The 21,960-nt window shown below is 39.0% G+C and overlaps 2 protein-coding genes across 3 annotated transcripts; one reads left to right on the top strand and one right to left on the bottom strand.

Annotated features, from left to right (window-relative positions):
- The first annotated feature begins 4,415 nt into the window (after positions 1-4,415).
- borcs6 (BLOC-1 related complex subunit 6) lies at positions 4,416-12,915 on the top strand. Of its 2 annotated transcripts, XM_033969636.2 has the most exons (7): positions 4,416-4,467; positions 5,833-6,329; positions 7,066-7,255; positions 8,414-8,593; positions 9,775-9,941; positions 10,031-10,114; positions 10,422-12,915. In XM_033969636.2, exons 2-7 carry the CDS (start codon positions 5,847-5,849, stop codon positions 10,545-10,547), a joined length of 1,230 nt encoding a protein of 409 aa, XP_033825527.1. In that variant the 5' UTR covers positions 4,416-4,467; positions 5,833-5,846; the 3' UTR covers positions 10,548-12,915. The 2 variants fall into 2 exon arrangements, with proteins under 2 accessions (XP_033825527.1, XP_055078907.1); XM_055222932.1 differs by lacking the exon at positions 8,414-8,593 and having other exon boundaries at positions 10,422-12,419.
- On the bottom strand, positions 12,110-21,740 carry si:dkey-72l14.3 (Glyco_hydro_56 domain-containing protein). Its single transcript, XM_055223353.1, has 8 exons — positions 21,678-21,740; positions 20,732-21,226; positions 19,606-19,854; positions 19,052-19,198; positions 18,550-18,636; positions 18,244-18,429; positions 14,198-14,533; positions 12,110-12,226 (listed from the first exon to the last, which is right to left on the bottom strand). The coding sequence occupies exons 1-8, from the start codon at positions 21,738-21,740 to the stop codon at positions 12,110-12,112; spliced, it is 1,680 nt and encodes a 559-aa protein (XP_055079328.1).
- Positions 21,741-21,960: the final 220 nt, after the last annotated feature.

Raw genomic sequence — 21,960 nt, 5'->3', positions numbered from 1 at the left:
TCCTTGGTTGTCTGCTTGTAATTTTCAACGATTTTCTTCTTTTCCTCACACACTGCCACTTTTTTGGGGAAAAAAAGATTAATATTTATCACTAATATTATTCCACCAAACCAAGTTACAATTAGGAAAACCTGTTATATGCACTTCAACAGCTACAACAGTTACTCCAAGGCAATTTATAGACTTCCAAATGCAGTTGATGCATTTGAGTCTTATGTGAGACCTTAATATAAACAATGCATAGGGGAGGTATCTGAAATTTGTAATATAAAACACAAGTGTCCCAGATCACAAATTTAACTAACTGATATAGACTACTACAGTTTAAAGATCTATAGAAAACATATATATGCTAAGTATTCAAATAATTAACAGAGATGGGTAGTACTCTGTTACATTTGCTAAGTTACACTTAACACTCCTACTTGAGTAATATTTTTATTGAAGCAACAGTACTCTTACTTGAGTCAACGTTTTGGTTACTCTTCCCACTGTGAGTAAGTCTTCAAGTTACAAAAGCATTATTTAATGTTTTGTCCTTCCAATTACATTAAAATGACTAATTACTACATCAAATTATGAATCAGATGTTCCAACAGTTACTCTTTAAGTTACTCTTACTTGAGTAGTAGTTTCCCCAATACTTCTTTACTCTCACTTGAGTTATTTTTGGACTACTACTTTGTACTTTTATTAAGTTCATGGCTGAAGAGAATAAACTACTACTACTTCTACTTCTCCTTGAATAATATAATTTTAACCCACCTCTGTTAATTAGTCACTACATTGTCATTTCTTCGCAGTAAGTTGACATGAAAGCTGTACAGTACCATTAGTGAGTTAAACGTGGCATACCTTGAATATTTGTGGATCAGATAGATTCCACAGTAAAAGCCCACACAGATGAGTCACTGTTTGACCAGATCTGACTCAGAACTTAAAAAAATACAAATAAACAAGAGTGAATGAGAGGTTAACGGCACCAGGTCCACTGAGTGTAGTCTATTTGAAGTGTATAATCTTGGAAGGGCTACACTGCAAAAAGGAATATCTAGTATGAGACAAATTACTTTTCATATGACCTATAGCTGAACATGTTTTGTGATATTTCTGACAAGATTTTATGCTTGACAGAACATAATATGTGCGCCAATAGTGAAAGTCCATTTAACATGAAATGAGCTTAAAATCTTGAATCTTGTCAAATAATCTAGTTTCAATTAAATAAATCTACTAGTCTAGTCTTAACTACTCCAAATATGATTACTTTTTTAATACTGTATGTTACAGTGTATACTGCAAATTTGGGTAAAAAGATCAAATTTATATTGCGTATTACAAACTTCAACAGCCTCTCAGTTAAATTTTTTTTCTTCATTATTCATTCATATAACTAAGTTTTCTTCTTGAACCGTTACCTTAATATGGTGGAGGGGTTTGAGCACCCGAATAAGCCAGGAACTATTTTGTCGATCTTCATGCCCCTGGTAGAGTCACCCATGGCAAACAGGTCCTGGATATGGGTCAGACTAACAGGCTCAGAAGCCTCTTATGATGAGTAGTAAAACAAGACCAGCTACATTACCCAGACTGGCCTTACCGGGGCTCCACTTTGGCATTACCGGGGCCCCACTCTGGAGCCAGGGCCCGGTCTGGCACAGCGTGAAGGAGCAACATGGGGCCATCTTCCCATGGACCCAACCCCTGCGGGAGGATCCGCGAGGGGGGCCTGGGGGCCTTGATGACCGCATCTACAGACATGGAGACTGGCTCTAGGGACACGGAATATGACCTCACTGGAGGGGGAGGAGCCTGAGCTTGTGCAGGAGGTTGAGCATTACCAACTTGATATAATCGGCCTCACCACCACGCATAGCTTGGGCTCAGGAACCCAACTCTTTGAGAGGAGCTGGAGTCTCCATTTCTCTCAGATTCAGGGGGAGCAGTGGGGTTTTCGTCCTGGCCCTGAAACACTGGGCCAGCTCTATACTCTCCATCAGGTCTTTGAGGTTTCATGAGAGCTTGCCCAACCAGTCCACTTGCGCTTTGTGGATCTGGAGAAGGACTGTGTCCCTTGTGGTGTCCTTTGGAGGGTGCTTCAGGAGTATGGGGTCCGAGGCCCTTTGCTAAGGGTTGTCCGGTTCCTGTATGGCTGGAGCAGGAGCTGTGTTTGCATTGTAGGCCAGTCATCGATTTTGTCCATTGTATTTATGGACAGAATTTCTAGGCACAGCCTGGAGCTGGAGGAGGTCCAGTTCGGGGATCACAGGATCTTATTTCTGCTGTTGCAGATGATGTAGATGATGTTGTCCTGATGGCTTCATCGAGCCGGGACCTGCAGCAGGCACTGGGGGAGATTTGAAGCTGAGTGTGACGTGGCTGGGATGAGAATGAGCTCCTCCAAATTCAAGGCTATGGTTCTCGACTGGAAAAAGGTGGCTTGCCCTTTCTGGGTGGTGAGTCCCTGCCTCAAGTCAAGTATCTTGGGGTCTTGCTCACGATTAAGGGAAGGATGAAGCATGAGACTGACAGGCAGCTCGGTGCAGCATCCACAATGATGCGGTCTCTGTATTGGACTGTTGTGGTAAAGAAGGAGCTGAGTTGAAATGCAAAGCTCTCGATTTACCGGTCAATCTATGTTCCTGCCCTCACCTATGGTCAGGAGCTTTGGGTAATGACCGAAAGGACAACATCACGGATACAAGCAGCCGAAATGAGTTTCCTTGGCATGGTGGCTGAGCGCTCCCTTAGAGATGAGGTGAGGAGCTCGGCCACATGGGAGGAGCTCAGAGTAGAGTCACTGCTTCTCTACGTTGAGAGGAGCCATCTAAGGTGGCTCGGGCATCTGTTCAGGATGCCCCCTGTATGCCTCCCTAGGGAGGTGTTCCAGGCATGTCCCACCAGGAGGAGGCCCCGGGAAAGACTCAAGACAGAGTAGAGGGACTATGTCTCTCAGTTGGGTTCCCTTGGGGTCCCACCAGAGGAGCTGGAAGACATGTCTGGGGTGAGGAAAGTCTGGAGGTCCCTGCTTAGACTGCCCCATATAAGCGGAAGAAAATGAATGGATGGATAGATCAAATTCATTCTTTTGATTAGATGGAGTTTTGTTTATGTGTTATACCTCAAAAGTTACTGTGGTTTGCTCTTAACCACAAGAAACAGATTTGCTTCCAAAATTCTCATGTGTTTTTTTTTTTTTTGTGGCAATATCTGTAAAAGTGAGTTTGGCTTAAATTGTCTTGGTTGCGTGGCTATAATAACAGCGAACAAACTCTGTGAAGAATAAACAAGTCCGATGAATACATTTTACAGTGGACACTTGATTTGAATGAGGTTTTCCTCAGCTAGTCCTGTGATCTGCTAGAAGTTTAGGGTTAATGGAGGTATTTTCTTCATGGCGCATCTATGATTTATCTTCATGATCTTCTGAGTGAGGAAGAAGAGACAGTCCCACATCAGAACAAGAATGTCCCAAGAGGAGGAAGTTTTGAATGGCTGAGGAGCACTCTCCAATCTGGGAATAATCTCTCTTAATTCAGCATCCTGGACCTAATTTGGATTTGAAAGAACTCCAAAACAGACACACATACACACACAAACACACACACACACGCCCACCCCCCCACACACAAACATACACACCCCTACACACACACACACACACACACACACACACACACACACACACACACACACACACATGTTGGATTTGAATGCTTCTTGGGGATATGACATTGACTTTCAGTGAAGTTTATTTGAGCTGTTTCTAGAAAGGGCAAACAATTCAATACAAAATACTATGCAATGTTCAAAAGGAGTAACCTTAAGTAAAAGTACTTACCCCCCCATTTCTACAGTTATGCAATACAGCTGTTAACTACTGTGAAGCATTACACAGTGACTTAAGCAATACATTCAATAAACAAACACAGATGATGCTATCATATTAATATTAACCTAAATGTTAATCTTAACCTATTTAAACCAGCATCTTAATGTTAAACCATGTTGTTGACCTAATAATAAAAGATTTGCATCATGGGTCCTGATTTTGTTTTTTTTCCATGAGGAAGGATCGTCTCCTGGATTAGATTTACCGTCCTCAGATTCTGCACCACCAGCTCCTGTTTGAGGTTTTCCATTTTATTTTCCAAGTCTCATAACTAGTGTATCTTCAAATTTAAGAAATAGACTGGTTTTGTCATCATCCGTGGGAACACAGAGACACCTTCTGGCTGATAATGTAAACTCCTGTGAATGCAACATATACATATTTTTAAATGCCTACATTTTCTATACAGGTGAAATAGTGGTCAGATATTAAATATACATTTATGACACTCTTACTGGCATGTCTTATCTTTGTATTACAAAAGTTAACCACAGAAGCTCGCTAGCCGGAACCTTTTGTGGGGAAATATTATCGTAACGGACACGATTGTCGCTGAACGAACTGAAACTGCTTTGGTAAGTGTTTACTGCTTTTAAACAGGCACTTTTACGTTTATTCAAGTGGTATACTATCAGACATGTCCCTCATTGAATGCTAAACGCGCCTATCTTGTGTCTAGTTGATCAAGTGCAATGATCATGATTGATAATGTGATTTAAATTGCCAGACAGCTTGCGTTAGCCACGTTAGCATCAAAGCGGCTAATGACAGCAAAACATCAACTTCCTCATTCAATACACCCGCATATGGTTACATTTTATTACTTAATTTCGTTCTATCGTATTCCACGTTATATTCGGCATTTGTTTAATGACACATTATTGTTCGTTATGGTTATTTTTATAACTTTGCTTAATAAAGCTAATTGCGAGCACTTGTCTAGCTTGGAGCTCAGCGTCTACACTGTACAGAAGCCACATTACGTCATTTGTAAGATTTTGGAAACTGGCGTACAAATATGGGATTGATTTAACATATTTATAGTTACAACTATAATCCATGCAACATTTTTCTCATTCTAAATGAATGTGATTGGAAATCAAAATTATCATACGATGCTATTTACAACCAATTGTCAGAGGGGTTTAGAAATAGGCTACTAGTATTTCAGATCAACGGTTCAATCATTCAAGTTATATGTTATTGTACTAAATAAAGTCAGACACGTGACCTGGTGCAGTATCTCAAACCACAGGCTACAATCCAGTGAAAATGGTGATGACTCATTCCTCATCTACAAATGAGGAACTTGTTTTTCAGTGTAATTGTATCACTGCATGATCCATTGACTGAAGTAAATGTCACTGGGAGCTTTTCATTGCTACTTAATTGTTACTAATTGTTTATTTTTAGTTGCACACTGTGCCTATACAAGATGTAAGAAAGTGAAAATGAAAGGAATGTAATCTGAATTTAATATAAATTCAGGAATGTTGTAATCACACCGCAGTAGAAGTGTCAGTTGGCCTACTGTTAAACTAATGGATATTTTCAGATGATGAATACTATACATGGAGTTCATTCAAAATGATTGTGTAATAGAGTGATAAATGTATTTACCTGTAGTAATCCAGCAGTTTATAGAGTTGCTGTTAAGAGTTTACTTTTTTACATTGTCTTAGCATGTATCTCTATGGACGTTTGGCACATCTGGTCAGTACAGTAATGGTTATTACGCATAAGTAGCAGTTTAAATAGTATTTGAAATGAGAATATTAAAAAGTACAAATCAAAACTGATTGTATTAATGAAATTATTAATTCTAATTTAATTGCTTTTGTGTTATATTTGATCCTGCATTGCTCTCGTCCCATTTGTTCTGTGATGTTTCTGTTTTTTCCTGTATTTCTTTTTTTATCGACATGTCCTCTCTCTCTCAGGTGCAGGTGGAGGGATGAGTCTCTCCCCTGTGATTGGCACAGAGGTGCCAGAAACAGCCAATGGGGTCCTGACTTCAGCAGAGAATGGGCCCCATTCCTCAGTGAAAAGTCCAGGACCTGCTTTAAACAAACCCACATGTACAGAGGAGAGAGACACAGACAAGGATATAAGACAGACTGACAATGGAACTGTTGTGTCAAACAATGAACAGACTGTGTTTAATAATGAACAATCAGGTGGGAACAATGGAGTGGCCCTACAGATTGCAGACATAATCCAAAGAACGGCAGGTTTAAGTGTAAACACAGAAAGTGTAAATGAGGCCACAGACGCAGCAGAGCTTGGTGGTGCAACTTCACAAGGAGGCCTAGAGAGGTGCAGCGATGGAGCGGAGGAGGGGGAGGAGGAAGAGGAAGGAGAGAAGGAAAAACAGGATGAAGAAGAAGACGAGAAGAAATGGAGGAATCAGCACACGTCTGGGAGGACACAGGGCCAGGTATGACATTCAGCAAAATCCTTTTTAAAATTTTGTTTTATCCAGTTCAGTTTAAATATAGTGAAAAGGGCCTAATTTCTATTGTAAAATTGTATTATAGAATCACCTACAGGTCCTTTCTTCAACCAGAGTTTTGTTACATAAAAACAATTATATTTTGACATTTGCATTTATAGTACAGTATTAGTTCTGTAGTAGTTCTGGAGGTGGCATGTCACCTGCGTGATTCCTTGGAAATAGTAAGTTAAAAACATACTTTGGGACATTGCCCAGATTGACAAACTGATCCATAAAGCTGGTCACGTGATCGGCTGTGAGCTGGAGACATTTGTCACAGTGAGGAACAGGAGGACACTGGACAAACTGCTCTCCATCATGGACAGTTCTGCTCAGCCACTGTACCAGAGTATAGAGGGACAGAGGAGCGTATTCTCCAACAGGCTCCTACAGCTCCGCTCACTCAGTGAGAGACACAGGACTATATTCATACCATACAACTGTACAACTCACCCTTATGTAATAGATAACCCTGTGCCATGCCCATCATTATTTCATCCTTGCACTGTCTTTCTTTATGTACCTCTTGTATATAGCTGAGATATATTTTATATTTACTATATTTTTACTTGTACATATATAATTATACAATTATGCCTTATTTGACAGTAGTCTCTTGCTATTTTTCCTACTTATTTAGCATTTATTTTTACCATTTATATTTTTGCTATTTTCCCAGTTTCGGCCATCCCACCAGTTCTCATCCTCTGCCCCTGGTCCAAGCTCCGCCTCCTGCCCCTCCCCTCCCCTTCTGGTGCCCTCAGAGGAACCACCCTGCCCCCCTCACGTCATGGCCGAGGTGTGGGTGAGGAATGTGAGGGGCATGCAGGACAGTAAGAGTCTGGATGAGATCAGCCAGGCCTATGGAGGTAATGCTCTCTTCTATTGCACAAAATGAGGCAGGCATGTTTTTGTTGATCTTAGGGCTTTGTGTATTGGATTTGGAAAATATTGCAGCACACAGCAGCAGTCACAAGATGGGAGGATGGCATCAGCACATTTTTAGTCTAGCAAGAAGTTCTGTCATCTTTTACAAATCTGTTAGGATTAAGGGCACTATTTTGGGTTGATAAACATGGACTCAATTAAAACTTGTTCATTGCTTATTCTCAAGGGACTTTTTTTAATTTTATAACAAGCATTTACTGTTGTTGTTGTTGTTGTTGTTGTTGTTGTTGTTATTATTATTATCATCATAATAGTATTGAGGTGTAAGTCTTAAATATATTTTTTTAATGTCTTTTAAATATCTTTTGTGAATTTTTATGGCACAGCCATACATGTGTGTGTACATGTTTACTAACCATAGAATTGCCAGGTTAGTGGGCAAGTGTTTCCAACCAACTAAGATATAGCAACAAGATATAGCACAGATCCATTATGACTAAGGAGATCAGTTCAGTTCCTCAGTTAAATGTGCACTACGTAACTTTTTTGGATGATCCACCACCTGCTTGTCTCCATGGGCATATTATTTCTTTGCCTGGAATGTTCCACAGGATGGCGTCTAGGGCTGGGCAATTACTGAAATTGTAATCGAGCTTGTGATTCAGTCATGTCTAATAGTCAATTATATGGTTGCTTTTTATTTTTTTCTTAATCAAGAGGTCTACGGCTAATCCTGTGTCAGTAAAAGTATGTGGTTTGAAGCCAAGTTCATACTTTGGAGGAAGAATCTGAGTTATTTTTGTATCACTTACATAACTTTTTTGTGGAAAGTTCAGAGTTGGTGGATTGGGACACACATTTGTATATATTTTTTATAGATCACAAATTCACATGCAACAATTTTTGAACATATGCATGCTATATATTTTATTTTATACATTTTATAGGTGTAACAATTTTTTTTAGCCTTATGCATTTTTTAGTTTTTTTTGTTTGGTTTTTAAATTTTTTGTCTCAATGGAGACAAGCATGAGTTTTACCCTTCGCCATAAAAGTTACATATGGTACCTTTAGCTTATAAATACAGGAGTAATTATTTTTCCATGCCAATCCAGTCTTGATGCTGCCTTGGTGTGTAGGTTCAGGGGCGCGAGGAGGAGGCAGAGCAGGGCAGTCTGAAGGCAGGAGAGCCACCATCTCCTCTGCTCTGGAGCTGGAGGGAACAGTCAGTCATGAGGGAGACTTAACCAACTTCATCACAAAGAACCTAGAGCAGAAGATCAAGATGAGCTCCAAGCCCAGCCTGGACTGCAGTGACTGTGAGTACTAGTGGAGTAGAGCTCCGGGTCAGGACTATGTTTAAGGCAATAGCACTTTTTTATTCAGTTTGATGCCACAGTGAAATTTACAACACAGCATACTCCTGATATTAGATTTTTTTGGTCCTTTTTTTCTTTTCATGATTGAGTAATTTTGTTGTTGTTCAGATTTAGACCTTTTTTCGATGCGGTTGAGTCTTGGATTACCTGGTTTAGTGAGTGATAGGGCCCGTTTTTGCTAGTCGATTAGTCAGCGATTTTTTTATTTTTTTTATTAGTCAACTAGTCAAGTACTATGAGATTTGTTTCATAAATTTTTAACAAAATAAAAGCTGATGCATGATGACTGAAGGCTTCCAGAGAGAGCATATTTTACTTATAAAGTGTATTATTGATGAAGATCAGAAATAGTATTTTACCATTTTAATTTAAAAATGCCACTGTCTTTTTGATAAAAGTCTGTTTGCATGTGTCTGTATGGTCCAGATAATGATTACAATTTTTATTTTTATTTATGCAGCTGTAGTGAGTGAGTTGACATACTATTTAATGGGTCAAATAAAATGATTCCTATGATTACACACTTGCACTAACACACAGGTTCCATGCCTCCTGGGGATATTACATTGACTTAGTTGTACTGATTGAATAGTGTTGAGTCACCCTCATCTTTTATTCATCGGCTCAACCATCAGAGCTAACTGAGAATCAATGCTCTATGTTTAGAAAAGGAATAGATGTTTCTGTTTTTGTCAACTGTGAGAGGTTTAACAGACAGTATCATGTCTTATTCCAATTCATTAATTAGAGGAATAAAATTTTGTATGGACAAATGTTCTTTTACACCAATGATAGTTTAATATAATATACATTATTTTTTCTTTGTTTTTAAATACATTTATACTTTTTCTTCTAATGAAATAATATAGGACAGTAACTGACTGGAAAGTCAATAACATTTTGGTAAAACTTGCTGCCTGCATTACTCTAGTCTGTTAATGTTTATTTCCATTTTTTCAAAATTGAAATTCAGGTAAATTATAAAGAATTGTCCAGCTTTACTCTCAGTGTGCTGTATAAAGTAAATGTTGGATTTTTTATCTTTCACCATCTTCAGTATGTTTTGTTTTATTTTTTTCACACACTTCTCACGCTTTCTGACCCCCCTCTTTCTGTGTTAGCGGACTGCTCAGGGCCAATCTACCATAGCAGCCGCTCGGGGGGCCGCAGACCTGTGGACATCCCCCCCATCGACCCCTCTGTGCTGGTGGACCTGCATAGACACACACAAGAAGTGGCCCAGAGCGTGGAGGCCATGATGAAGAGTCTCAACGGAACCATCCAGAATGTTAGATCCACAGTTTAGTTTTTTCAAAATAAAGTACTTATAGTGAATTAGTTTCTCTCATGGTTTATTTCATCTGTTTTTTTCTCAAGATGACAGCGTTGAGTGTGGGCTACATTCAGACGTATAGGGACTCCGTGGACAGCCTAGGAGAGTCTGTGGACATGAGCATCAAGGTTAGTGTACTTCTGGTTAAAGCTTAAAGATAATAGAATTTACTGAAAACTAGTTAAAGCTGTCAGTGGTGCCAAGAATCAAAAAGAAGGAGAAGAATACAACAGTAAGTTTAGATTGAAATGAGCTCATGTTGCTGCCCCACAGATTCAAGGTTCAAGGTTGCCCCAGCAGAATTAAAGGATGTGTCAAATGCAGAGAATATAATCTTTTTACCTTATTACTAATACATTTTCAAACACAGAATGTCAATGATGGCCCAAATAAATGGAAACCTCTTCACTAAAGTAGCATTGTTGTCTTGCACAGGGTATGTACACTCTGATGGCGCGCTGTGAGGAGCTGGACAGGTCCATGCAGCCCATCCATGGTTTAGCAGCTCAGATCCGTGACATCAAGCGCACTCTGGACGCTCTGGAGGCCATCTGTAAGTAACTTCGCCTGCATCGGAGGTTCCAGCCCCAGACACCACCCATCTGAGAGGTACCAGGACTCAAATCAAACCAACCTGAGAGGCAACCAGGCTCCTCTCCCACCAAGCGAGGATGTGCTTGTCGTCTTATTCTGTTTACTACAAGGAGTTTAAAGGGCCCATATTATGCTATTTTCTGATGTATGTTATAATATCATTTCCTCATCAAAAACATACCTGGAGTTGTGTTTTATTTTATTCACACATGTTTAACACACAAACCCTGCACATTCAGGCTGAATTCTTCTGTTACAGAAATCATTCTGCTCCACCTTGACATGATGTCATGTGGTAATACAGGAAGTGCTCCACTGTGTTTTCAAACTGCATACACCTTCACTAGAATCATTCAGATCATTTCAGCCTTAGAATTGCCAATCTCTGCTGAACTAAAGGTAAAAGGTAGTTGTTTACTTAAACTAAGGCTACATGACATCACGAGGTGGAACATTTTGAGCTTTGGAGTCATAGACAGACTAATAATGCAGCGTTACTCAAACATGTGTGAATGAAACAAAACACATCTCCAGTATGTTTTTAAGGAGGTAACAGCATTATAACATGGCTTAAAGCTCAGAGTCAATGTTGCGTAATGTAGGACCTTCTAGTTCTACACCTCTACTCCTTGATCCTAAAATGGAAGAATTTGCCATCCATTACTTGGAAAATATTGCACTATGCTCTTCTTGGTTTAGAAGAGACTTGTCTGAACTCTCAAGACTTTTGCACAAAATATATTTTTTAACCTTATGCAACACGATTTCTCTGACTGAAGTCCACATCAAGTTTGTCTTACTGTCTTTTGTGTTAATTTATTCTTGGCATGTTTCTATGTGGCAGCCATTTTCATTTTATGTTTACGTCCAAGTGACAGTGGAGCTTTTGCAGGTACTGAATACTAGTATTAAATTGAGAGGCCAATCTCAAATGAAACAGTACATCCTTATAGGGCTGCATGATATGAGAAAACTATGCGATATTCGATAACTGTTTTGTATTGCGATAATGATATTATTGCAATATTTTAATATACTTCTCAGCAAGGTCAGATAAATAAAAACTGTCTATTAAATAAAAATAAAAACTAATAAATTCCCTTAATTTTCAAACTGCATCTAAACAAAAACTTAATAGAGACTAAACCAAGACCAAACCAAGTCTAATGTAGGAGTTAATAAGGAAAATACAATCAATTTCAGTAAAATGGAAAACTTGTTGTTGGTACAATACATTCATTTTCTTGCAATTTGAATTATTGTGTCAACCAATATTGCGAGATCGATATTTTCACAATATATATTGTGCAGCCCTACACCTTCCATACAGTATAATTTATTATGGCTTATTTTGGTTTGCAAAATGTGGCTATTTTTCTACGTGTAAAATTTTATTTGACCAGATATTGGCCTCAAAAATTACAATTTGACAAGTTTTCTGGATTTTAAATATTGTTGTCAGTCATTAATATTACAAAACAACATGTTGACTGACCTGATTTTAACCCCTAAAATACACATGTTTTCATTCATGAGTACAGCATCTGCATGTCCATTTTGTTGTTACTGCCAGCAAACATTACCAAGTCCATAAAACCACAATACACCACAGCTTTGGCCTGCTTTCTCCTCACACCAGTTTGAATCTAAAAGACATATTTGCATGTCAACTCTTGACTTCTGAGAATAATATTGTAATTTAATTGTGAATAATATAAAGTCCTGTATGATTGATTCTCGTTGTACATGTAATGCATTTGTGTAAATAATTATACCTGTAACTCTGATTTAGATACACTTGTCTCTGTATATTTTAATTAAATTTACAAATGTTGAAAATTATGTCTTTCTTACTTGGTCGTGATTTAGTCTTTGCCCACTTTAGATCTAGTCTAAAGGTGCGCTGTGTAACTTTACTGGTAGAGGGTTCATCACCTGTCTCCATGGAAATGTTATTTGTCCGGAATGTTCCACAATATGGCAGTATAAACTTATATAACTTGCATTTATTTAATTACAGGAGTTTTATACCAAAAAAATCCCTTCAAAAACACACATTCTTACACTGAGCGGAATCGCCTCTCCGCAGATTTGACCTGTAAATTGACTTGGTGGAATTACCTGCAAATTTTATTGCCATACTGTGGGAAATTCCAAATAAAGCATTAACATCTCCATGGGGACTAGCAGGTGACAGATCTTCACTCAGAAATATTACACAGTTGTTCTGGTTTGGCCTTGGTGAAGTCCTGCATTGTTCCTGATTTAGTAATTTATTCTGTTTTTGGTTTTGTTTACTGATTAGTCCTAGTCTACACAACTTAATAAACAATTGAAACAAACAATGATGGGTGCAGTTATATATAACACGGACAGAGGGCGCTATGTACCAACTTTAAATGGATCTTTTTATTTTTTTTTATTTTTCCTTTTTCTTTCCTCCTTAGAACAACTTCACAGACAAGGACTAAACAGGAATACATCACAGTGACAGTCCCTTTTTATGTCTTAATGGTTTCTGTTGTATCCTGTTTGTAAACTGAAGGCACACACCTGAGTCTGCTGGATTATTACAAATGACCAGTCTCTTTGCCGTCTGATACCACAACACCATTATAGATGCTCCAGTTCTTTTATTTTTCATATTTACAAATTTTTACAAAACTATTACTTTCAAAATTGCACATATAAACAAAAATATTTTAAAATAAACACATACAAATATAACAAAAACAATACTGCAATTTAATAAGTAAATCTGGCAACCATGTGTCTCATTAAATGCATTTGATATCACTGAAAAGTATTCACTGCTTAAGAAAGAATAAATTGTTCATTAATATTTGGCAAGTTTGAGACAATGTGTTGCTCAAAGGCACATTTGAGTTGTGAGTTCAATTACATTCTACAATAAACTTAAAGTGCATATGACAGGTTTTTTGTTTTTCTAATTATATCTTGGTTTGGTGGGATAGAGCCTGTGGTAAATATTTGTCATAGTTTTTCATCAGTTAAGTAGCGGTACATGGAAAATTTCATTCATTTTGTTCATTTAAACCTTAATTTAAAGGAACCATATGTAATTTCCATAAACATGATGTATCCTCGGTCCCCAGATATGAGCTACACATGTTCAGTTCTGTTAATAGTTATAACAGAATGCTAATTTATTCTTAATTACAAAAACACTGGACATGTGGCCAACTTGTTTATGTTATTATTTGGTGTTTTGGTTCTCAAGATGAACAATCAGATTCAATCAGAAGCAGAATGAGCCTTACTCTAGTCGAGCTCTGACAACCCAGGTTCAGTTGTGAATGTACCTTTTCTAAACTTGTAAGAGCGCAGAGGTACATACAGTTTCTTTAACAAAATGCTATTATTCCAATTAGTCTAACCATAATTATTGTGTAATTTTGAAATTTTAGTTTGCTGCCTAACAATTATGGAATTATCTCTACTTTGTCATACTTGCTGCCCCTGTCCAACCAGGAAGTAAAATGATACATTTTATTTAAAAAAAAATGTGTGTGTATATTTTGTTAAATAACTTTTCATTTCACATTAGTTTGTTATTCATGTCATGAGCAAAGTACCAGCAGAAGTAGCAGCAGTACCAAGATCCCTGAGGGACTTTTTATCTCTCCTTTGTCCAGTGGCATTCCTAAAGTTGTTCTCGGATTTACACTTCCTCCAGTCTCCTCGTTCTGAGCCCTGTAGGCACCCGTAGTTGTGGATATCCCATCTGAAACAGTGGGCAATACATCCAGCCCCCTCCTCACACTGTCCTCTCTCTTGCCCACAGAAGGAACTCCATCTTTGGGCGATTGCTGGTCTGATACGTCCCGGTCGGCAGAGGAGAACCACTGACACTGGAAGTCCCTTTTCCACAGCTCTGCAGGGTCCGGGTCAGGCCTGAGGGAGGGGTCAGGCTGGTCTGTGGCTTCATCAGACTGGAGACAAAAAGAGAGAGATATTAATTAGGACTGAACTAAACATTAAGTAAACTGTTGTTTTTGCAACTAAATTGTGTATATGGTGTTTTAATAGCATTGTCTACTGGCAGTTTTAGTGCAGCCAAGAGTTTCAGCTTTGTGGTCAAAGTGTGTGCTCAGTGTCTGGGCTCAGTGGCCACTGCAATTTCACTTAAAGTGGGTGTGTTAAATTTTAACACAATTCTTGCGTTACTGCTATTTTAACACATGTTTAAATATTCAGAAAGGTCAAAATCCGATTTACCCTTTTGAAACCTTAAGTGGAGCACTTAAGTTTGCTCAAGTGCTACACGTTTTTATGTTAAACTATTATCCAATCACGTTACAGCTTTAATGCTACACATGTTTGTGTTAAGCTCATTAGCCAATCACGTTACACCAGTGTCGTGCAGTTAGGGCGATCAACACAAGCAGCGCTTGTCCAATAAAATCTAAAATCATTGTGTGTCAAAAGTATAATTAAATAATCTCCAAAATATATCCAAATAATCCCTTTCAATTCTACGGTTCCGAATGTCTCATTAACTTGTGTTATTGTGTTCTGCTACAGAGCTCATGCCACACATGAGCCCACTACATGGGATTTTACAACCGGAGAGGCCAGCAGGTCATTTTAGAGACTTACACGGAGGACGGAGGACAACAGCTCAAACAGCGCTAAATAAACCCCATGGAGGAATCAGACATCTGAGGAGATATTGACATTGACTCTATATGCTTAACTGCTGCTTTCTCTTCTGAACATAGCTAAACTAATGTCAATGTTAGTGTGAGTTAGTATAGAAATGTAGAAGTAGAATGAATACCAAACCATTTAAACCTCTTGAAGGCAACTTTCTCAGTAAACTTTCTTTGCTATGCAAGCCAACACTGAAATGTGCTCAAGAATAGTTGGCTACAGTTGTGTGATGATACTAGTGCATTTGAGAAATAGAGAGGCTGACACAGTTTTACTAGTGCTAAATCAGTGTAATGTTGGCCATCATACGTTTTGTTTGCCCTGGTGGTTTTAGAAAGCACAGCCATTACTTACATGTAATGAAAAAAGTACTGTCTAGATTATTAATGTCAAAGTAATGTTAAAGCTGCTGGAAATGTTTTCTGTAATATTTTCAGATGAGGGGACTGGTTCCTCCAGGCCTCTTGTGATTATTATCCTAGATTGCAGGGAGATGAACACCACTGCTAAGCTTCTTGATGGCAGCAAGTGTTTCTTGAGCTATGCCTTATTGGTAAATCATCCTACTACAATTGTCCTTTATGTTCCTAAGATGTTATTGACTTGACTTATTTGCAGATGTAGATGAAAATGGTAGTGTTGTTACCCAATCTAATAATCAGGCCAGAATTACATAAAATATACCTTTTGTTTGATTAGGCATCTACCTTCTACCGTCATCTATGTTCAAAAGCGTCAGGGAGGGCCAAGAGATGGACAAAAGGCAGTTTGAAATCATTTATATCTCAGACATCAAACACAAAAAAGGTTTTACTCTGAAATTTCAACAAAGCAATCCCTCCCTTAATAATGCACTTAGTCCTGAATCATTAAGTCAAGGGTTGGTTCTGTTGAAATAAAATCCATTAAAGTTAATAGGATTCTTGCTTGACCGGAAGTGCCACCACAAAGAAAGCACAGTTTAGTCACATTTATGGCAAAGGTGAACGGAAGGTCAATAGGAAATGTGGTTGTGGGTGGAGTTTGGGTGTTTAATCACACTTTAAATGTTCTTCTTATTGGCATTTGGCATAATAATAATCATTAAAGTGTTTGTTCTCGATTTTGAACCATAAGTAAAGAGCCATGACGGACAAATGGATGATAGAAAAGAGCTGCAACCGCTTTAAAAATAATGTACATATGTTGCTTTGCTGGCACAGTGGCTGAGGGGGTACCACTCTCGCCACACAGGCTATGGGTTCGACTCTGTATTGCTGAATTTGCATGTTCTCACTGTGTTTGAGAAGGTTTCCTCAGGGCACTCTGGTTTCCCCCATCAACCGAAACAGCAGGCCAGTCTCTGCTCGCTGACAGGTTGCCCAGCGGCATTGAAGGATGGACCAAATGCAGAGGACAAATTTCCATATGGGAATAAAATGTATGTACCTTAACCTTTATTTACAATACATGATTTTTAAACTGTGACACAAGGAAGTATGCATTTAAATCTAACTAGTTCCTATCTGTCTGTGAGAAAAAAGTTGGGTAATGCGACCTATGCACTGTGTATAGCATTAAAACTTACACTGTTAGTAAGTTTATTATCAGCATGTTCTGTCTACAGCGTGTTCTCTCAGTGGAAGGCTTTATTTTAAATTGACAAGATGATGCCATTTTTTCCTCACAGTTTCCCATCTCTTTTACTTTACCCAATACATGAATGTCCATGCAAGAGCGAGAAATATGGCTCTAAAATCAATTGGTTTCAGATGACTCACAGCTAGCCAAAATCCAGGTCACTACCAACATACACCACACTTGTTACGCAAAAAAAAAAGCATACATCCAATCAGAAAACACATAAGAGCACATTTGTTAGATCAAGGCAATCAATATAGATAGAAAGAGCTTATCCATCAAAAATAATTTATATGTTTTGCTTTGTGACTTTAATATTTTAACAGTCTGTTTTGGTCCACTGCTGCTCAGTTTCCAAGTTCAAAGTCAGTTGTGAATCAATGTGTGATGCTTTGAAAATGTTCTTTCACTTTATCTGCTCCAAAACACTGCGTAAATACACAAAATATATGAACACACAACAGATAGACTTATGGATAAGTTATCGACAAATAATAGTAATGTGTGAGTCTCAAGCATGTATGATATATTGTGTCATATTTACAAAGTTGTTTCTCTCTTAAGTTTTCTTTGAGCAGTGCTGGGAACTGAGTGATATGGTCTGAATTTCACAATAAAAGCCCCAAAGCAGCAGGAGGTAAAGCGCTGGAGGCTTTACATTTGAAAGGACTTGAGATTCAAGGAGGAGGAGCAGCTTTAACCAAAGACTCTGCAGATGAAGGAAGAAGATAAAGTCATCATGGAGATAGAGATATAAAAGTCATGGTGTTATTTTGGACTTTTTGGAACATCTTTTAATATCTACACTATATTATCCATGGAGATGTTGTTGCTTTGGAATGGAATGTTTCACAGTATGGCATTAAACAGATACTTCAAGCATTTTCTTCATAGTGGGTGTTTTTATTGCAATGGTGTTTATGAAATCACCTGCTTGCACCCGTAGAGATTCATATGTTGTAAATCCCGGAACATTCTCTGCATTGTCTCCATGGAAACAAGCATGATATACCCTGCACCAGAAAAGTTCCAATGTGCACATTTACATACATCGTTTAACTTATCAAAAACTCTATCATAGCCCACTTGCCGTCATTGTAACTAAGACCAGTACTATTAAGGTCAAGATTAACCAGTTGCACATTTGTTGTTGTTCCTTAGGAACCGTGACCTATTGTATTCTTAAAGTTATACTGCGGGACACTGATACATAAACAAAAAAGCCACCAATACCAATCACATCCATAATCTATAATAGATCGTGATGAAAGACATCCTAGCATTTCAGTCTACTTGACCTGAACTGAATAAAAACATGAATCAAAGAAATGTGAGTGAAAAAAGTCACTTTGTATGAGCTGCTCCGTACCCTGTCCGCTGCGTCCTGGCTGTTGGAAGGCAGGTGCAGATAGGTGGGCTTGTCCTGTTCAAGTCTCACACATCTGCCTCTGTTCTGACACAGAGAGGCCGAGCACAGTCTGGAGGCAGCTGTCACATTGGACACATAAGGACCCAGCACTGAGGAGGTGAAGAGGTTCAGCTCTTCACACTCTCTCTGAGGGGACATAGGACAGGACAGTCAATACCAGAGTGTTAGCTGAGTCATTGAGGTTTTGATGATCATTATAATGCACATCAGGACTTGCGAAATACACACATACACACATATTTGTACCTCAGTCTTTGGCTCAGTCTTGTCCCAGATGACAATTCCAGCTGTGCCCAGAGCGGCACTTTCTCCAATGGTTGTCACCAGATCACTCTAAAAGTACAGAAAGATATTACATTTTACCCTTGTATTACATATTAATATAGTTGTATGTTATTGACCTTATTCTGCCCCACTTTTTCCATAAATGCAACTAAACCGCGCTTTATTTGTAGTAGAATTTCCGTTTAAGTGGAAATCACGTTCCTTTCAGTGGAGAATTTGGGAAGTTTCGGCGCTAAAATATTATATAATGTAGGTCGGTTTGTGTCAAATGTTCAGTGATTATGTGCAACAACAAGTCAACACTGCACTGATTCTCTGGGAAGCTTTAAAATGTCTCTGTTATCCCTATAGAACTTATTTGCTGTCAGGATCGGCAGCTCTATACAAAATTATACAACCCAAATAATGATGGCGCCGCCCACAGCAGCTTCCAGAATAAGGTGAACACAGTACTATAATTTACCAGAGATAAGAATGTGTTGGTGGAGGCGTAGACACTTCTGACCAGTGGGAACACAGGCAGGTCATCTGAACTTCCTCCTAGAGATGCCACTCTCAGGGCTTCTCGAATCTGATTGGACAGAAACAAAGCTGCTCCTCGAGTCCCACCCTAAAAGTGGAAATAAAGCTGGTTATGACTTTATTTATTTTTGTACTTCAAGTTTATTTTGCTATACGTATGGATTAGGTTGAAGAAAGCGTGTTGCATTTTTATATTCAAACTGGTTAATTAGAGAGGTCAGTTAAACCTGGAGCGTAATAAAGTAAAATTCTTTATAGTACAGGAGTTTTTATGCATTTTAATACAAAACACATTGGTATTGGTATTGGATTGACATAGTAAAACTTGCTATACTATTGCTTGGTATCGGATCAAAACTAAAATTACTAATCGCCCATCACTAACTCCCAATACACTTGGCAAGTGCAGGAAACAAAGAGCCTCTACCTCTATCATGACCCAGACCACAGATTGAGACCCACTGCTGTAGACCATAGGCAGATCCTATACTGCACCTGTATCTTCTCCAGCGTGAGCAGGGGGTAGATGGCGTTGCTCCTCCTCCACAGCCACAGTAGCTGGTCATTTAGACTCCTCTCCTCCTCAGGACACTCCCCTGTGTAGTTGGACAGTGCTGTCTGAGCTGGAGAGCCATTAGAACAGCTGGGGTACGGACACATCCCCCACAGTGCTTTTGGGCGTGACCTCTGAACCTCTCTCAAAGTTTCTGTCATTACAGATTGAGCAGAGGCCTCAAAGTCCACCTGAGGAACAGAGAAGTGAGGGCAGCTGAGGACAGGTCATTAAAACTGGAAAGACAGATTCTATTTTTTATCACTGATCTTTCAGGGGAAAACATGACCTAAAAGAGAACATTTATTGAAAGGTAATATATTAGGTACTGGGTAATATTATGTGTTAAGGTAAGCTCATAAACTTGGTGTCAAACTCCAATAAATTCTCAGTCCGAATAGAACACTGATTAAACTTCAGTATCGTGATGCTACCAGTGATGTGTTCACCAGTATGGATCAAGCAGACAGAGTTGGCCCTTAGGTGGATGAAATATAAATGGACAGTTTTTAAGAATTGGATTTTAAATTTGATGACCCGTTTGTGTACCAAGATACAAGGTAGGTGTGTCCAAATATAGCTTCAGTAAACAATTGTAATGCTGATTAATTCTTAATTACAAAAACACTAGACATGATGTCCAAGTAGTTTATGTAATCCAATCAGACAGCAGAATGAATCTCACATGAGTGTCTCATTTGGGTTGTCAGTTTCAATGCTGAAATCCAGTTGAAAATACACCTAAGATAACTCTCTTTGATCTGATTTCTCACTTCCTAAACCCCAGCACCTGTAGCCAATCATTATTCAGAGCTGGTGCAGCCTCTGCGGCATCAGTAAACCATTAACCTAACCCTAACCCTGCACAGAGGGCAGTCAGACATTCTTTGGGCAATCAATTGGAAAAAAATTAGTTTCTTCAATATCTTTACTGAAAGTAGTTGTACATATGAGCATATTGCTCTCTGCCTGAGCATTTGACATAATAATATTCTATAACACAACACAACTTACTGAACAAACTGCACAGAAATATCGTAGACAACAAACACTACAATAAACCCTCACCTTGGACCACCTCTCCAGTTCTTGCTTGGTCCAGTCGGGGAAGAACCTTCGGAGCAGTTTCTTGGTGGCGTTCTGATACAGCCCCTGTTTTCCTGCTCTCCTGCTCCACTGAGGGGCCCACTCCTGCCAGCGCACCACCCCTAGACCCAGGTACCTCGGGGCGGGCAGGGCAGTCTCCACATCCCCCTGAGTCTTCTGAATGTGCAGGTCCAGTTTGGTGTGCTGAGGCAGTCCCCCGTTTACTGGATTGTCCTTATCTACAAAATATGGATAGTTCCCCAAAGTGTCCTCGTAAAAAACAGCTACACGTCCCTCTGGTTCGATCCCGAATGATCTGAAGTCGAGACGGTTGGAGCAAGAAGAGTCTTTGATCCCCCAGAAGACGATAAAGGGTTGTCCAGACAGCAAAGGAGGGCAAGCAGGTCTGGGTGGCCCCGCATGGGTTATATTAACAAAGGAGACCAAGAAGAACAGCAAAATAAATGACAACAAAGGCTGGAGATGTGAACTTAAAGATGGTCTAAATAAGGTATGAGGTCGAAGAGTTCTTGATTTTGGTTCTTGAACTGTTGGTTGATCTAGTTCTTGTTCAAACCTTGGACTGAATTGTAATCCTGGTTTTACAAGAAATGTATAATCTATGTCTTGACTACCAGTTAGTTTTAATGTTATGTTGGAACCATCTCCTGACTCTACAGGTTCTGGTGTCTTTCTGCTCAGTTCGTGATAGCAATGGGGACTAGTTTCAACCTGTAGAGTAAGTATTAACCCTGATGTTCTGTACTCAGTTGGTAAATGTCTTTGCCCTGCTGTTGCCTTTAGTTCTTCACAACCTTTCAATCCATGTTTTTGATCTATAGATCCAAAGTTGGTGGGATGTTGTTGCCCACATTGTTCATGGGTTCTAAGCTTTCGTTCTTGTTGCAAACTCGGTCTTAAATCCAACTTGGGTCCTTTTGTTTTTCCTATTGATAGTGTTTGTTGACTTTCTAGTTTTGACTCCACACATGGTTGCGAAATATGTTTAGTATAAAGTGTTAGCTGGGGATGTTGTCCTGATTTTACTCTTAATCCCAGTTCATGAGTTTTTTGAGGAAGTCTTTTATTTCCTGGGTCTTTTTCCAAAGGTTGCCATGGTATTGTCTCTGGTTTTGATCTTGGATTTGGCCCATGGTTTAATCCTGGTCCTGGTTGTGACCTGGTCCCAGGCGACGCCATTGGAGCAGCTT

The sequence above is a fragment of the Periophthalmus magnuspinnatus genome, chromosome 7 (genome assembly GCF_009829125.3).
Source record: "Periophthalmus magnuspinnatus isolate fPerMag1 chromosome 7, fPerMag1.2.pri, whole genome shotgun sequence".
NCBI classification, from domain to species: Eukaryota; Metazoa; Chordata; class Actinopteri; order Gobiiformes; family Gobiidae; genus Periophthalmus; species Periophthalmus magnuspinnatus.
The sequence above is the reverse complement of the archived record's forward strand: the minus strand, read 5'-3'. Positions and strand labels throughout refer to the sequence as shown.

Bases quoted from the DNA above. Each gene is read 5' to 3' on its own strand.
- borcs6 (XM_033969636.2), top strand. From the start codon at position 5,847: ATGAGTCTCTCCCCTGTGATTGGCACAGAGGTGCCAGAAACAGCCAAT. The intron at 7,256-8,413 runs GTAATGCTCTCT...CTTGGTGTGTAG, and splicing joins GATCAGCCAGGCCTATGGAG to GTTCAGGGGCGCGAGGAGGA. The intron at 9,942-10,030 runs GTTAGATCCACA...TTTTTTCTCAAG, and splicing joins TCAACGGAACCATCCAGAAT to ATGACAGCGTTGAGTGTGGG.
- si:dkey-72l14.3 (XM_055223353.1), bottom strand. From the start codon at position 21,740: ATGTGTGGAGTCAAAACTAGAAAGTCAACAAACACTATCAATAGGAAA. The intron at 19,199-19,605 runs GTGCAGTATAGG...TTCCACTTTTAG, and splicing joins TCACGCTGGAGAAGATACAG to GGTGGGACTCGAGGAGCAGC. The intron at 14,534-18,243 runs GTACGGAGCAGC...TTTTGTCTCCAG, and splicing joins GCCAGGACGCAGCGGACAGG to TCTGATGAAGCCACAGACCA.